This window comes from Erinaceus europaeus, chromosome 16 (assembly GCF_950295315.1).
Source record: "Erinaceus europaeus chromosome 16, mEriEur2.1, whole genome shotgun sequence".
Taxonomy (NCBI): Eukaryota; Metazoa; Chordata; class Mammalia; order Eulipotyphla; family Erinaceidae; genus Erinaceus; species Erinaceus europaeus.
Window position 1 is genome coordinate 76621841 of NC_080177.1, and position 17557 is coordinate 76639397.

At 43.3% G+C, this 17557-nt stretch overlaps 1 protein-coding gene across 5 annotated transcripts in view; it reads left to right on the forward strand.

Moving 5' to 3' along the window:
• MIA2 (MIA SH3 domain ER export factor 2) overlaps positions 1-17557 on the forward strand; it is a 100696-nt gene that overhangs the window by 12528 nt on the left and 70611 nt on the right. For 2 of the 5 annotated variants that reach the window (XM_060175460.1, XM_060175459.1), the window contains exons 4-6: positions 1678-2902; positions 8693-8902; positions 9010-9110. In XM_060175460.1, the coding sequence (XP_060031443.1) occupies positions 1678-2902; positions 8693-8902; positions 9010-9110 (1536 nt within the window). Of the gene's footprint in view, positions 1-1677; positions 2903-8692; positions 8903-9009; positions 9111-13986; positions 14089-14380; positions 14780-17557 lie in introns of those variants that run through there. The other 3 variants (XM_060175462.1, XM_060175463.1, XM_060175461.1) reach the window with 3 other exon arrangements.

Below are 17557 nucleotides of genomic sequence, written 5' to 3' on the forward strand. Positions count from 1 at the left end.
TTTCCTTTCAGGGCAATGCTCAGCTCTGTCTTATGGTGGTGCTGGGGATTGAGTCTAGGACCTCAGTGCCTCAGGCATGAAAGGCTCTTTGCATAACCACTATGTTTTTTTGCTATCCCCATAGCTTATTTCTTGACTTTCTTCTTTTTTAAACCAGAGCACTGCTCAGCTCTGATTTACAGTGGTGTGGGGGATTGAACCTGGGACTTTAGAACCTTGAGAGTCTCTTTGCACAACCACTGTGCTATATACCACCACCCCTAAAATGGTATGCTGTTGACTTCTTTCTTTCGTTCTTCCTCTTATTTCTTCATTTCTTTTTTACTTTTCATCAGAGCACTCACTGCTCAGCTTTTGTTTATGGTGGTGCTTGGGACTGAACTGAGGACCTCAGAGTCTCAGGCATTAAAGCCTTTTTTCTTTTTTTGCCTCTAGGGTTATTGCTGGGGCTCGGTGCCTGCACCACAAATCCACTGCTCCTGGAGGCTTTTATTTCCCCCTTTTGTTGCCCTGGTTGTTTTATCGTTGTTGTGGTTATTATTGTTGTTATTGATGTCGTTGTTGTTGGATAGGACAGAGAGAAATGGAGAGAGGAGGGGAAGACAGAGGGGGAGAGAAAGACAGACACCTGCAGACCTGCTTCACTGCCTGTGAGGAAGTTAATTAAAAAAAAAAAAAAACTTTGTATAGATTCCAGGAGAACTGCTGAATCACAAGGCAGATCTGTTTCTAGTGTGTTGAATATCCAAATGGCAGTTTCCTTTTCCATAGAAAGAATTAAAAAAAACACCTATCCACAGAGGTCTCTGTACACCTATGTTGATAACAGAACAGTTTCTGATAGCCCAAACTTGGAAGCAACCTAGATGCAATATTGTCCTGGTTCGATCCCCTGGCTCCCCACCTGCAGGGGAGTTGCTTCACAAGAGGTGAAGCAGGTTTACAGGTGTCTATCTTTTTCTTCCCCTCTCTGTCTTCCCCTCCTCTTTCCATTTCTCTCTGTCCTATCCAACAACAAAAACGACAGCAATAACAACAACAACAACGATAAACAACAAGGGCAACAAAAAGGGAGGGGAGCCTCCAAGAGCAGTGAATTCATAGTGCAGGCACGGAGCCCCAGCGATAACCCTGGAGAAAAAAAATCATAGAGGGGGCGGTGTTAAGCAGCAGGTTAAGCACACATGGCCCGAAGTGAAAGTACCAGGCTTAAAGATCTGGGTTCCAGCCCCCAGCTCCCCACCTGAAGGGGAGTCGCTTTCCAAGCGGTGAAGCAGGTCTGCAGGTGTCTGTCTTTCCCCCTCTCTGTCTTCCCCTCCTCTCATGATGTCTCTCTGTTCTATCCAACAGTGATGACAATAATAATAATAACGACACAACAAGGGCAACAAAAGGGAAAAAATGGCCTCCAGGAGCAGTGAATTCGTAGTGCAGGCACTGAGCACCAGCAATAACCCTGGATGCAAATGAAAAATTATAGAGTAAAAGGATTACAATTCAGATTTATATCATTAACCCTTGAAGTTAGTTGTGAGACAGATATTTGAGGTTAGGGCATCTGATTTCAGTTTTTGTTCTGCTATTGTGGAACTGGGGAAATCACTCATTTCAAATGACTTAGAGAAAAAAAAATAAAGTTTTAATATATTTATGTCAAACATGATTTTTCCCTTTAAGGAATCTGATTTTCTTTGCCTTTTTGGAGAAAACTACATATTTGAAAATGAAGATAGTGAATTAAACAGTGATGTTGGTGGAAATATAAACTCATATGAAGAAGATAAAGAACAGAAACCTAGGAAATCTAGAGTCTATGAAAATGATTTTCACGCAGAACATGGGTTTTATTCAACTTCTGAAAGTACATGGTTTGAAGACCAATTTTCAGCTTCAGAGGCTCCTGAAACTCTTGTAAGCATCCGAGAATCAGAAGCCAATGAAGGAGCAGAGAGTCAAAATGTCAAACAGACTCCAGATTCAGAGGTGAGTCATGCCCCACTGTCCTCAGCCACACCAGATGGACAAGGATGGTTTGGATTTGGCGGGGAGGAAGCTGAAGGGCAAACTTTGGAATCAGTTACTGCAACTCTACAAGAAAGCTCATTTCAAAGTAGAGAAATAGCAGTGGAAGATGAGAACGATCTAGAGGAATTAAACTCTAGTGAGTCCCAAACAGAATATAAACAGGAACCTGAATATGAACTAGACTCATTGCCAAGGAAAGAATGTGAACTGATGACCGAGGCGGAAAACATTCCCAGAACTCAACCCACTGGTTGGTTTGGTGGTGGATTTACAAATTATTTAGGCTTGGGAGGTGAAGAGACAGAACCTGAACTACAGTCCCAAGAAAGTAGCCCACCACTGCAAGATGTTCCTAGTTCATCCGATGAAGAGCCCATAACTCCATGTACAGAGATATTAACAGAAAAAGAAGACGTCATCAGTAATGAAAACTCAAGTCTCAAACCAAGTTGGTTTGATTTTGGTTTTGGTATGCTGGGTTTTACATATGCCAATGCAGATATAAGTCTGTCAGGTGATGGAGAAATGAAAGAAAGGGGTGAAGGAGATGGACATGAACACATTCCACGTGAATCTGACCCTGATAAGGAACGAGAAACAAAAGTAATAAAAGATATGGAAAATGAAGATCAAATAGACAAGGAAACAGTCTCAGAGAAAATAGATGATTCTGACACTTTACAATACTTGCAAAAGTTTTTGCATAATTTTAACAATCCTTGGAACTTCCAGGACACTCCAAAGGAAACAGATCTATCCTTTCCTGAACACATACTAGATGAAACTCATGTAGTTGAAGATGAAGAATTTTTAGCTGAAGATTATCCTGAAGATGACATCAAAGCTATGATATCTAAAGGCAGTTACAGTCAGTCAGGTTGGTATAACATATCTGTAATATAATTTACTTTCAAGTGCTTTATTTTTATAAATACAAGTAGATGAAAAAGCCCAAGAGGGGAGTCGGGCAGTAGCGCAGCGGGTTAAGCGCACGTGGCGCAAAGCGCAGGGACCGGCATAAGGATCCCAGTTTGAGCCCCCGGCTCTCCACCTGCAGGGGAGTCGCTTCACAGGCGGTGAAGCAGGTCTGCAGGTGTCTTTCTCTCCCCCTCTCTGTCTTCCCCTCCCCTCTCCATTTCTCTCTGTCCTATCCAACAACGATGACAACAAGAATATCTACAACAATAAAAAAAAAAAAAAACAAGGGCAACAAAAGGGAATAAATAAATAAATTAAAAAAAAAAGAAAAAGCCCAAGAATCTGTTTCTCAAAACACTCAAAATCAATGACAAATTTATCATTCATCCTTTTGTCCTTTTCTAGTTTTCTCTGGGACTTAGACCTTATTATTAAAAAGCAAAGTCCAGAGGAAAAGAATGACTAGAGATGCAATTATGTTCCAAGAAAATTTCAAGTTGTTTTATGATAATTTTTTTGAATTTTTATTTATTTTCCCTTTTGTTACCCTTGTTGTTTTAGTTATGATTGTTGTTGTTGGATAGGACAGAGAGAAATGGGGAGAGGTAGGGGAATACAGAGGGGGGAGAGAAAGACAGACACCTGCAGACCTGCTTCACCGCCTGTGAAGCGACTCCCCTGCATGTGGGGAGCCGGGGGCTTGAACCGGGATCCTTACGCCGGTCCTTGCACTTTGTGCCACCTGCGCTTAACCCGCTGGGCTACTGCCCAACCCCCCTTTCTTTCTTTCTTTCTTTCTTTCTTTCTTTCTTTCTTTCTTTCTTTCTTTCTTTCTTTCTTTCTAGCTTCCACTCATTATTTCATTTATTCATTAGATCTGAAAATGCCTTAGAACTTTACATGATGCAAGGATATTTTCAAGATACACCATAATATTTACAAAAATCACAAACTATTTCAATGCTGATAGTATTTATTTTAGATAGAGCCAGAGAGCCAGAGAAAGAGAGAGTGGAAGAGACCTCAGAACCAAATAAAAGAATGATGATGTAAACAACTTTCATGCTTGAGGCTCTGAGGTCCCCAGTTCAATTCCTAGCATCACCATAAGACAGAGCTGAGCAGTACTCTGATCTCTCTGCATCTATCTCTCACTAAAATAAATTTATATTACATATTTTAGGCCTTACTTGCAATTGTTAAGTGACATAAAATTGTGAATAATTAATTTATATTTAAATGCATTTGGGAAGATCATTATTTAGGTAATGGAATCCTGTACTCATTATTTAGTAATTAGAGTATTTTTATAAGGAGCTGTATGGATGGTATAGTTGTATTATGGCACATATCCTCTCTGTTTCTCCCTCTCTCCCTCCAACAAATAGAATGAGCAAACCAGCTCAGGCAAGACCTCTGAATGGTGGTATCTGTGTGCGAGGTTCTGGTGCTCCACTTAAGAAAAGCACAGACACCTCTTCTGGGCCTTTTAACAATGAGCTCCTTCTAGTGGAGAGGTGTTTCCTCTTGAGGTTGCATCATTGTTGATGTCTTCTTGCTAAAAGTTGTCTGTCATTCTAGGATTTAATTGTTGCTGTATGACTGGTCAATATTTGATGAGTTTCTAAGCTGTCTATCATATAGACATCAGAATAGAGATGTGAAAAAAAGAGTCATCCTCTATAATTTATTACTTAAAATATGATCCACACAGACCAGGGAGATATCAAGGTGGTAGGACACAGAATCTGTATGCAAGAGGTTCCAGGTTCAATCCTGGGCACAGCCATAGCCAGAGCTGAATAGTTCTCTAGTTAAAAAAGAAAAACCCCATGACTCAAACTGGTAAGACCAGTGGAGTGCAGGACCCGAATGCCTGAGACTCCTGGTGTGATTCTACACACGGTATGTGCCAAGAGTGTTGTTCTAGCTTCTATCTCTTTATTTTTCTATTCTTTCTTTCTTTTTTTTTTAGAGAGGTTTTATTTATTTATTTATTTTCCCTTATGTTGCCTTTAAAAAAAATTGTTGTAGTTATTATTGTTGTTGTCATTGTTGGATAGGACAGAGAGAGAGAAAGATAGACACCTGCAGACCTGCTTCACTGCCTGTGAAGCGGACCCCCCCCCCCTGAGGTGGGGAGCCGGGGGCTCGAACCGGGATACTTATGCTGGTCCTGGTCCTTGTGCTTTGTGCTATGTGCGCTTAACCGCTGCGCTACTGCCCAACTCCCCTCTTTCTTTTTCTTATCTCATATGAAGTGGATAAAATAAATAACTTTTGAGAAAACATGGGCTCTGGGGGCTGGTAGTGGTGCAGTTTGGGTTGAGCACATACAGTACAATGACCCAGGTTCAAGCCCAGGTTCCTACCTGTGAAGGGATACTTAGTAGTGGTGAAGTAGATCTGCAGGTCTCTCTCTCTCTCCTGGTGTCCATTCCCTCCTCTTCATTTTACTGGGCAAGAGAGAAAAATTGAGAGAGGAGGGTAGATAGAGAAGGAGAGAGTGGGCAGAGGTAGATAGCATATGGTTATGCAAACAGACTGTCATGCCTGGGGCTTTGAAGTCTCAGGTTCAGTCCCCTGCACCACCATAAACCAGAGCTGATCAGTGCTCTGGTTAAAAAAAAAAAAAAAAAAAAAAAAAGGACAGAGAAAGAGAGACACCTGCAGACCTGCCTGGCCCCTTGTGAAGAGGCCCCCTGCAGATGGGGAGCAGGAGCCTTGAGCTGGCCCTTGCACTTCATACTACCTGCGCTTAACCGGTGTGCCAACCCTGGAGTTTCCTTCTTTTTTTTTTTTTTAATTTTTTTATCTTTATTTATTTATTGGAAGGGACAGCCAGAAATTGAGAGGGGGAGTGGGAGATGGAAAGAGGGAGAAACAGAGAGACACCTGTAGCCCTACTCCACCACTCCTGAAGCTTTCCCCTAGCAGGTGGGGACCAGGGGCTTGAACCCGGGTCCTTGTGCACTGTAGCGTGTGCACGCAAGCAGGTACGCCACTGCCTGGCTCCAGAGTTTCCTTCTTAATGTAACAGATGTGGCCTCAATTCACCTTCTCCTGACACTCTCGGCCAGCAGGCTCCCTGCAGGTATCTCTCTTACTCTCTCCCTTGCTATCTCCCCTTTCAATTTCTTGCTGTCCTATCAAAATAAATTAATTAAAATTTTAAAAGAAAACAAAATCCATGGGCTGGGGAGATAACATAGTGGTTATGCAATAAGACCTTTATGCCTGAAGCTCCAAGGTTCCAAGTTCAACCCCTGCCACCACCACCACATGCCAGAGCTAAATAGTGCTCTTGAAAAAAGAAAAGAATATAAATTAAAATCTCAGGCTTATGTTGAAAATGCTTCCAAACTAATTAAGTAGGAAACTGCTAGAGGAAACATTCATTTTTCTTATATGCATTTACGAAATATGTAGCTCGAAACAGTATATGGAAATAATTTAGTCACAAATACATTTGAGTGTAAGTTATTGTAGAAGGTCATTTCCCCCAGTGGTACTGAACGTGCTTGCAGATCACTATTTGTGCCGTGTATTTACAGAAGTTCTATTGTGTTCAGACTTCTGAGTGGATTGCTCATGTTTAAGTTTCATGTCCATGAGTGGCATTAGTAAAACCCTGATACGTGTTTGTTCACTTAGGACTTTCATGATTTAAACAAAGCTAAGTGACAGCATCCAAGTGCCATATTAAATATTAGACCTTGAACAATTCGCTGTTCTTGAATACTGTTTTTCAGGGCTGCAGTAAGCTTCCTCCTCCTGCCATCTCCATTTATGCCTCCCCTCTCTCTCCTCTTCTTCCCCCACCCCCTCCTTTCCTCCTCATCCTTCTTGCATTTTATTTTTGAGGTAGCCTTAGTTTACAAGACCTTAACTTTTCTGTCTCTGTCTTAAACATAACTGGAGTCGCAGTGGGTTAAGTGCAGGTGGCGCCATTCCCCCCTCCCCTTCCCCTCCCCTCCCCTCTCCTCCTTCCCCTCCCCTTCTCTTCTCTGCCTCCAGGGTTATCACTGGAACTCAGTGCCTGCACTACGAATCCACTGCTCCTGTGGCCATTTTTTCGATTTTTTTTTTTTTTTTTGGATAGGACAGAGAAAAATTGAGAGGGGGAGGGGAAGACAGAGGGGGAGAGAAAGATAAACACCTGCAGACCTGCTTCACGGCTGGTGAAGCGACTCCCCTGAAGATGGGGAGCTGGGGTCTCAAACTGGGATCTTTGCTCTTATATTGTGTGCGCTTAACCCGGTGTGCCACCGCCCAGTCCTGCTTCCCCAGGATTTCTTATAAGAGGAAGGCAGGCATGTTTAATGAGTAAGGGAAACTAGAGATTGGCTTTGATGATGAAAGGTGGTGAGCCAAGGAATGCGGGTGGTCTCCAGAAGGTAGAAAAAATGACCTTGGGGGAGTCAGCTGTAGCGCAGCGGGTTAAACGCATATGGCGTAAAGCTCAAGATCTGCGGTAGGATCCCGGTTAGGGTTAGGGTTAGGGTTAGGGTTAGGGTTAGGGTTAGGGTTAGGGTTAGGGTTAGGGTTAGGGTTAGGGTTAGGGTTAGGGTTAGGGTTAGGGTCCCTGACTCCCCACCTGCAGGGGAGTTAGGGTTAGGGTTAGGGTTAGGGTCCCTGACTCCCCACCTGCAGGGGAGTCGCTTCACAGGTGATGAAGCAGGTCTGCAGGGGTCTATCTTTCTCTTCCCTTCTCTGTCTTCCCCTCCTGTCTCCATTTCTCTCTATCCTATCCAACAACAATAATAACTATAATGATAAAACAACAAGGACAAGAAAAGGGAATAAATAAAAGAAAGAAAAATAATTTTAAAAAAAATGAAAAAATGACCTTGGGTCCATACTCCCAAAGGGATAAAGAATAGGAAAGCTATCAGGGAGGGGATGGGATACGGAGATAAGGTGGTGGGAATTGTATGGAATTGTATCCCTCTTGTCCTATGGTTTTGTTAATGTCTTTTTTTTTTTAAAGTTAGAAAGAGAGAAAGAAAGGGAAAGAAAACGCAGTGAAATGGAATTGCCTCTAGAAGGAACACAGCCCTGCTAACAACAGCATGATGTTAGCACGTCAGATCTCAAGAATACTAAGAGAATCAATGTGCGCTGCTGCACTAAGTGCGTAGAATGCACTGTACCAGCAATGGGGAGGCGTACGAGCGGCAGTTATTACGATTCAGTGGATCTCACACTAATGAAGTGTCACAGTGACCACACAGTTTCAAAGATTTGCTTAGAAGACAAAAGAGAAACCAACAACAAAATAAGTATTAGAAAATGCTTGGGAGTCGGGCGGTAGCACATGGTTAAGCGCACATGGCACGAAGCAAGGACCAGCGGATGACCCCGGTTCGGGCCCTTGGCTCCCCACCTGCAGGGGGGTCATTTCACAGGCGGTGAAGCAGGTCTGCAGGTGTCTCTCTTTCTCTCCCCCCTCTGTTTTCCCCTCCCCTCTCCATTTCTCTCTGTCCTATCCAACAACGACGACATCAATAACAACAACAATAATAACTACAACAATAAAAAAACAAGGGCAACAAAAGGGAAAATAAACAAATAAATATTTAAAAAAATTCTTTATTTCGGCCTGGGAGGTGGCTCCTTTGAGGGAGTAATGGCCCTTCAGACATGCGGTCCCAAGTTTGATTTCCTTGCATTGCAAGTACTAGAGTGAAGCCCTTCTCTCTCTCTCACTAATAAACAAACACATCTTTAAATATTTATATATTTACAGATACAGGCTCTAAGGTATTAATACAATCACCTAAGGAAATTCAAGATTTCAAAAATCCATCTAAAAATTATGAAAAATCAAAAACTTTGCTTGATACTGCGGAGTCTGCTCAGGTGCGAGTAGAGGAATCTATGGAAAATACCTTTCTAGACAGTCTAGTGTTTTCAACGGATGAATCTTTGTCTTCCCCAAATGGCCTTGCTCAAAAAGGTAAGAAATAAGTTACTTATCTTCTTAGACAGAAGTGAAAAGAAGAAATCAGATTTAAAAATCACATCAGATCAGGTGTTAACAGAGTTTTATTTCTATATCCACAGAAGATGCTTCTGAATATCAGAGTCTGAGATATCTTTTTCAAATTTTTGTTTATGATTTCATGGATGCTGCATTGTCATCAGTTGTAGTTCTTACAGAAAGGGTAAGTCGACCTTGTCAATTTTTTAAGTTTCTACTAAATTGTATTTGAGTGATTCTTTCCCTCTGTCCATGTAAGAGTTATCCTGACTTGAAGGTATCAGTTATGCATGTTGTTAAATAATTGTTTGGACCTTTCCTTAAAGCTTTGTTGGTCTTAAGTTTTTTTTTCTTCTTCAGATCAAGAAAATCATATTAAATGAGTTAACTTGGGGAGTCGGGTGGTAGGTAGCGCAGAGGGTTAAGCGCATGTGGCCCAAAGCGCAAGGACCAGTTCCAGCCCCGGCTCCCCACCTGCAGGGGAGTCACTTCACAGGCGGTGAAGCAGGTCTGCAGGTGTCTATCTTTCTCTCCCCCTCTCTGTCTTTCCCTCCTCTCTCCATTTCTCTCTGTCCTATCCAACAATGACGACAGCAACAACAATGAAAAACAACAAGGGCAACAAAAAGGAAATAAATATTTTTTTAAAAAATGAGTTAAGATGGAAATTAAATGAACTGAAAATAAGTCTTTTTTTTTTTAATATTTTATTTATTTATGAGAAAGATAGGAGGAGAGAGAAAGAACCAGACATCACTCTGGCACATGTGCTGCCGGGGATTGAACTCGGGACCTCATGCTTGAGAGACCAAAGCTTTATCACTGCACCACCTCTCGGACCACCGAAAATAAGTCTTAAGCACCCCCCCCCCCATCCTGAGCACTACTCAGCTCTGGTCTGTGTGCAGGGGTGTAGGGTGAGGATTGAACCTGGGGCTTTAGAGTCTCAGGTATGAATTTTTTTTTTTTTTTTGCAGAGCAGGGGAGATAGCATCATTATTGAAAATACTTTCATGCTTGCGCCTCCAAAGTCCCAGATTCAATCTCCCACATCACCATATGCCAGAGCTAAATGGTACTCTGGTTACAAATAATAAATAAATGATCTTTTTTGCATAAGCAATAACCCTGGAAGCAAAAAAAATAATAATAAAAAGATTTACAGCAAATGAAAAAGTAAACAGATTTTGGATTAATAGTAATGACTTAAGTTTTAAGTATTTGTTGCTTTTTGACAGATTTTCACATTACCTCCTTTTTTTCTTGCCTCCAAGGTTATTGCTGGGGCTCGGTGCCCATACTACACTGCTCCGTCGTTGTTGGATAGGACAGAGAGAAATTGAGAGAGGAGGAGAAAATAGAGAGGGGGCTAGAAAGATAGACACCTGCACACCTGCTTTACCACCATTTCTCTCTGTCCTATCTAACAACAACGACATCAATAAAAAAAAAACAAGGGCAACAAAAAGGAAAATAAATAAATATTATATATATATATATATATAAAAATATAAGTACATCAGGACTTTTCTGATACCCCCATATAACATAGTTCTGAACACTGGTGAAAAGGGAAAAATCTGAGCAATTTTACAGTTAAATTTACGTGGAAGCATTCTCTTCTTGCCCAAACATTTCTGTTAATTATTCCTATTTAATGGTAATTAGTTTTTTATAGAATATAATTCCTTTGAATTTATTAAAATAGTAGACATTGAGATACTTTTTACCCACTTTATTATTTAATTAAGGAAGTCCTCTGAATTCTAACATTTATATATTATTTAAAAAAATTAAAAAAAAATTTATTCCCTTTTTGTTGCCCTTGTTGTTTTATTCTTGTAGTTATTATTGTTGTCATCGTTGGATAGGACAGAGAGAAATGGAGACAGAAGGGGAAGACAGAGAGGGGGAGAGAAAGACAGACACTTGCAGACCTGCTTCACTGCTTGTGAAGTGACTCCCCTTCAGGTGGGGAGCCAGGGGCTCGAACTGGGATCCTTACGCTGGTCCTTGTACTTTGTTCTATTTGCGCTTAACCAGCTGTGCTACCACCTGACTCCCCATTTATATATTCTTAAAAAGAATCCTTCATTTCTCCTTTCCATCCCCTCCCTTCCTCCCTCCCTCCCTCCCTTCCTTCCTTCCTTCCTTCCTTCCTTCCTTCCTTCCTTCCTTCCTTCCTCCCTTTTTGCCAGAGCACTGATCAGCTCTGGCTTATGGTGGTACAGGGGATTGAACCTGGGACCTTGGAACCTCAGGCATGAGAGTCTCTGCATAACAATTATGCTATCTATGTCTGCCCAAATGCTTCCTTTCTACATGGAGTAAACAGTGGAAATTTCCAACTCTTGTTGGACAGGTAGCTCTTGACTCAGTGCTTTGAGAACAACTGTTGCATCACTAGTTGAGAGGAGGAAAATGTGGCTCAGCACCTTTGTTTTTCTTCCCAAGAACTGGATTTTGCAGTCTGTGACATTGTCTGTGTAATTAAATTGGATTTACCGCTTGCAGTGGGGCCCTTTGAAGGGAGATATAAGTTCTGAATTTGTGGATGAGGTTTATACTTTTTAAAAATTACCTTTACTTATTTATTGGATAGAGACAGTCAGAAATTGAGAGGGGAGGGGAAGATAAAGAGGTATAGAGACAGAGAGACACTTGCAACACTGCTTCACCACCCCCAAAGCTTTCGCCCTGCAGGTGGGGACCAAGTGCTCAAACCTGGGTCCCTGCTCACTGTATCATATGCATTCAACAGGGTGTGCCAACACCCAGCCCCGAGGGTTACATTTCTGCATGTTCTTGGATGCTTTCTGCTATATATCACCAACACTAACAGCATGGAAGAGTAAAATCCCATACTCATATGTAACAAATAACCTTTGGAATAGATTTATATATATATTTATTTATTCATTTATTTATTTTTACCTGAGGACTGCTCAGCTCTGTCTTATGGTGGTTCTGGGGATCGAACCTGAGATTTTAGAGCCTTAGGCATGAGATTTTCTTTGCGTATGAGATTCTCTTGCATTATGCTATCTAACCCCACCCACCTTTGGGATATCTTTATTTATTTTTTAAATATTTATTTATTTATTCCCTTTTGTTGCCCTTGTTGTGTTATTGTTGTTATTTGATGTTGTCATTGTTGGATAGGCCAGAGAGAAATGGAGAGAGGAGGGCAAGACAAAGAAGGGGAGAGAAAGATAAGACACCTGCAGACCTGCTTCACCGCCTATGAAGCGACTCCCCTGCAGGTGGGGAGCTGGGGTTCGAACCAGGATCCTTATGCCGGTCCTTGTGCTTTGCGCCACCTGCGCTTACCCCCCTGCACTACAGCGCGACTCCTGATATCTTTATTTTTTAAGTAATTTACTTAATTATTAATGAGAAAGATAGGAGAGAATGAACCAGACATCACTCTGGTACATGTGCTGCTGGGAATTGAACTCAGGACCTTATACTTGAGAGTCCAATGCTTTATCCACTGCGCTACCTCCAGGGCCACCAGAGTAAAAATCTTATATTCTGTATCAATGGGCTATAGAATAAAACATTCATTTTAATTTTTGAAAAACACCTTTCTTTTTAAAAATATTTTATTTATTTATTAATGAAATAGACAGGAGGAGAGAGAAAGAACCAGACATCACTCTGGTACATGTGCTGCCGGGAATTGAACTCAGGACCTCATGCTTGAGAATCCAGTGCTTTATCCACTGTAGCACCTCACGGACCACATCATTTTAATTTTTTTATCACTTACCAAAATCGGGATTTCTCTTTTCAGTTGTAGATTTAAACAGTGTCATAATATTATGATAGTTAAGATGTATATAAAGTAAGGAGTGACGTCCATGAAATGGTATTATGGGTTGGTAGTCACATCTCCACCTACTGCACCCCCTTTACCACCTAAGTGTCAAAACAGGCTCAGAGTGTGGAGATAGGAGTGCTGGATGGATGAGAATCTAAACTCTTTCTCATGGATGTGTGCCTAGGAGAACTTTATTTTCATGTTAGGATATTTTAGCAAGAACTTAAAAAATGGAATCAGACAATCTAGAGGAAAAGTTAAGTTTTCTGTATGACTAAGGTACAGAAGAGAAATTGGGCTTGAATGTGCCACTGATTTTAAGTTCTACTGTGTTGTTATTATTGGGGAAACTTAGAGCATTTATTATTCAAAAAAATTCATTTGTTCTTCTGTCCCTAGTCTATAATTTCTGATTTTTGAAAAGTTGGAAAAGGGAACAGACTGCCTACGTTAAGGGCAAAAGATTTTTTTTTTTTTTAACAAGTGTTTTACACTGTAAACAAAGAAATTTTAAAGCTGAAATGCTATTGGAGGTCCCTAAATATGTTCAGATGTACTGAAGAATTCTTAACAAGTAATACTGTGTTCTAAGGCAGGCATTCTCCTATATTCTTTGAAATTCTAAGAAAAAAAAAAATGATGGTTTCTCTTTTGGCTTTAATAAGCTATTCACATAATTTGATTTCAATGCATTGTCTAACTCATACGAAGTTTGTAGAATACCTTAGGAAGGGAGAATTATTAAGCAGTTTCTGCTTCTCTGATACTGATAGTTTCTGAAACTCCTTAGGCTGCTGTGGCAAATGGAGAGTACAATCTGAGTTCCCCAAAAACCTAGGCCTTGGTTTCAAATGTTCATAATCATTTGCGGTAAACTTAGGTCATTTGTAAAAAGTTCTTTTTTTTTTGGGGGGTGGGGTGGGGTGGGGTGAGGGGCAACAGTTCTGTGCACCTGGAGCTTGCACTGGGAAAACTTCGTTCATCTTTAATTACTTTTGAGTTTATTTGCCTATTGGGCCATCTCGGGCGTTGTACTTAATCAGTATCTCTGTGCTCCTTTTCAAGTTGCTTCATATACACCTATGTGAGCTAAAACCTCTCCATAAACAAAGCCAGTTCTTGGGACTTTATATTCAACAGACCTAAAAATAAAGTCCTAAATTTAGAAAGCAAGGTGCTACTTTTAGTTCCTTGTCTCAGAACAGAATGCTAGTTCCCCCCGGGGGGGGGGGGGCAAGGTCCACAGGAGTTTCAGTTAGATGTGGGTTAACAAGGGCTCACGCATGGAGTTGAAGAGGGCTGGTGCTGCGTAGCAGGTGCCCAGGTAACGCAGGTAAAGGTGAGTCAAACCCCTCGACGCGGCTGATCGTCACTCGCGTGGGACAGAGGGCCGGCGAGGGCTCCCTGCAAACCCTCTGCAGACGGCCAGGAAGGCGGCGATGCACACTGGGGGGCCGGGAGGGTCCCGGGAGCGGGTGCAGGGAGCCGATCCAGCGGGGTTCGCGCAGCCCACATCGCAGCGCAGAGCGCGGGACCGAACCCCACTTCCCTGCGCGCCGAGCCCCGGGCGCGCGGCCCCTTTAACAGCGAACGTCCCGGACACGTTTACCAACGTCGCGCGAAGGAGGAGGGGCAGCCGGCGGCCGCCGATCGCCGGGGCCCGGCCCGCACCATCCCCGGGGGTGGGGGGCGAGGAGCGGGCGCGTCTCGGGGCGCGTCTCGGGGCCGCCGGGCGCTCGGACACGCGGGCGCTCGGGGCGGAAGGCGCAGCCGGAGCCCCGGGGCTGCCGCGTCGGCTCGCGGACACGCGGGGCCGGTTGGCGCGGGTGGCCCCGCATCACCTCCCCCCGCAGCCGGCTCCCCGGTGGTTCGCTCCGGCAGCCGGTGCGGGTCGGGGTTCCGGACTGGGTGCTGCGTGCGCGCTGCTGACTGTCGCTGCGCGGCCGCAGCCTGGTGGCCTTGGCGCCATGGAGGGGCCCGGGGCCGCCCCTCGGCCCTACTTGGGGCCGGTGCTGGACAGGCTCCGCAGGGTGAGTCGGGCGCGATCGGAGCTACGTGGCTCCTCTTCTTCCCCCCCGGGAAGGGGGTGTCGCCGGGGGCAGAAACCTGCAGGCGTTGGGGTCCCGGGGGCGGTGGTCGCGGGTCCCCCAGGCAGCGCGCACCTGCCGCCCGCCCCCACCGGAGTACCTACCGGGCATGGAGGATGCTTGGGCTTTTTTTTTTTTTTTTCCTATGATTCAGTGGGAAAGGGGGGAATCTGGAAATCAGGAAGACGACCAGAGGATTGGACTGAGCTAGAGTTTTTGCATAGGCGTGTTAAATGTTTCCCAGCCCCGAAGGACGAGCTAGCCTTGTCAGGTTGCTACTGTTTATTTTACTTTAGTTTTTGAACAGAAGCCAGTGACACACGGTTCTCTGGCCGGCGAGGCACTTGGAGGGTTGATACTTTTGAGATGAGTTTTCCTTTTAGTGATGAAACTTCTTGGCTGGGGTGTTCATTCAGCATGTTCTTTTCATGAATGCTCTTTTGAGATGCTTTTAGTAAAAAGCATTTTGAGGGTGAAGCGTTTTGAGACTGCTAGTGGTGTCTGTGTCTTGTGAACAGTCGAGGTGTTAATGTTAGCTTTTAATCTTTAAAATGGTTTTTCCTCAGGTTCGTTTTATAACTACATTACAGGAGGTGCCCTGTCTCTCTCTGTTTTTATTATTATTATTTTATTTACCAGTGCACTGACTTCCCAGGTCTGACTTTTTAAAATTTTATTTATTTATTATTGGATAGAGACAGAGAGAAATTGAGATGAGAGGGGAGGGTAGGTGAGAGAGGGGTAGAGCTATAAACAGACATCTGCAGCTCTGCTTTACCACTTGTGAAGCTTCCCCCGTGCAGGTGGGGACCAGGGGCTTGTGTGTGTGTTTAACCAGGTGCGCCACCTCCTGGCCCCAGGTCTGACTTTTGGTGGTGGTGGGGATTGAACTTGGGACCTGTAGTGCTTCAGGCATGAAACCTTTATGCTATCTCTCCAGCCCAGTTTGTTTCTATTTCTTTCTTTCTTTTTAAAAAATATTTATTTTTATTTTCCCTTTTGTTGCCCTTGGTGTAGGTATTATTGTTATTGTTACTGATGTCATCGTTATTGGATAGGACAGAGAGAAATGGAGAGAGATGGGGAAGACAGAGGAGGAGAGAAAGACAGACACCTGCAGACCTGCTTCACCGCCTGTGAAGCGACTCCCCTGCAGGGGAGACTTGAACAACCAGGATCCTTGTGCCAGTCCTTGCACTTCATAGAAGTGTGCTTAACCTGGTTGTACTATGGCTCGGCCCCCCAGGTAGATAGGATTTTATTGATTGGATGTGAAAGATGAGAGAGAAGGAACCTAGGATTGATTTCCAGTTCTCTTGACTATAGTAACATATTCATTTCCCATTCCCCACTTTAAACAAATGAATAAAACTTAGTGTCTGCAGGAATGTTAATAATATAGGCAGTGCTATGGTATCTCTCCTCCCTCCCTCACTGTCTGGAATTTGGAAGAGTCGATTGGGAATGATGGAATCATGCAGGTGCAAAAAAGAGTCCTGGCAAGTTAAAACAAACACACACACACACACACACACACACACACACACACACTTTTTAAAAATTATCTTTATTTATTTATTGGATAGAGACAGCCAGAAAATAAGAGGGAAGGGGTGATAGAGAGGGAGAGAGACAGAGAGACCTGCTGTTTCCATTGTCTCCTCATTTTTAGATTTGTTTTTGATTGCTAAGTTTTGTGATCGCTCATGGCAAACGCTAGAAGAAGAAGTGATCACTCATGAAGCTTTCCCCCTGCAGGTGGGGACTGGGGGCTTGAACCTGGGTCCTTTTACACATTGTAACATATGTGCTCAATGAGGTGTGCCATCACCCATCACCTGGCCCTTAGATATACACTATTCTTATCTTTTTTATTTTTATTTATAAAATGGAAATATTGACAAGTCTGTGGGATAAAAGGGGTACATTTCTACACAATTTCCATCCCCAGAGCTCATATCCAATCCCCTCACCTCATAGTTTTCGTATTCTTTATTCCTCTGGGATATGGACCCAGGATCGTTGTGGGATGCAGAAGGTGGAAGGTCTGGCTTCTGTCATTGCTTCTCCACTGAGCGTGGGCATTGACAGGTTGATCCATATTCCTAGCCTGCCTCTCTCTCTCTCTTTTTTTAAAAATACATATTTATTGATTCCCTTTTGTTGCCCTTGTTGTTTTATTGTTGTTGTTATTGATGTCGTTGTTGGATAGGACAGAGAGAAATGGAGAGAGATGGGGAAGACACAGGGGGAGAGAAAGACAGACACCCGTGGGGAGCCGGGGGCTGGAACCAGGATCCCTACACCGGTTCTCGCGCTTTGCGCCACCTGCGCTTAACCCACTGTGCTACCACCCGACTCCCACAATATACACTTTTCTACAGTTAAAAACTAAACTGGTTGACATCAAGGTAAGAGCACTTGAATTGATTTTTGGCTAGAACACCGCTCTGCTCTGGCCGTGGTTAGTGCCAATAGGAATGAAACTTGGGGCCTCTCACATGGAGTCCCGCGTGTCACCACTGTCCACCCCTCTGACCCTGAACTCAGCGTCTTTCCTCCCTTCCGCTCCACCCCCTTCCTCTTCTTTCTTCCTTTGTTCTCCACACGTTTCTTTGTGATTCTCTTGTGTTGTCAGAAGCTGGCTGACTCCTTTTTCGAATTTCAGTTTGGAAATCCATCTCACATACTGCTATTGTTTATCACTTGGTGATAGTGATT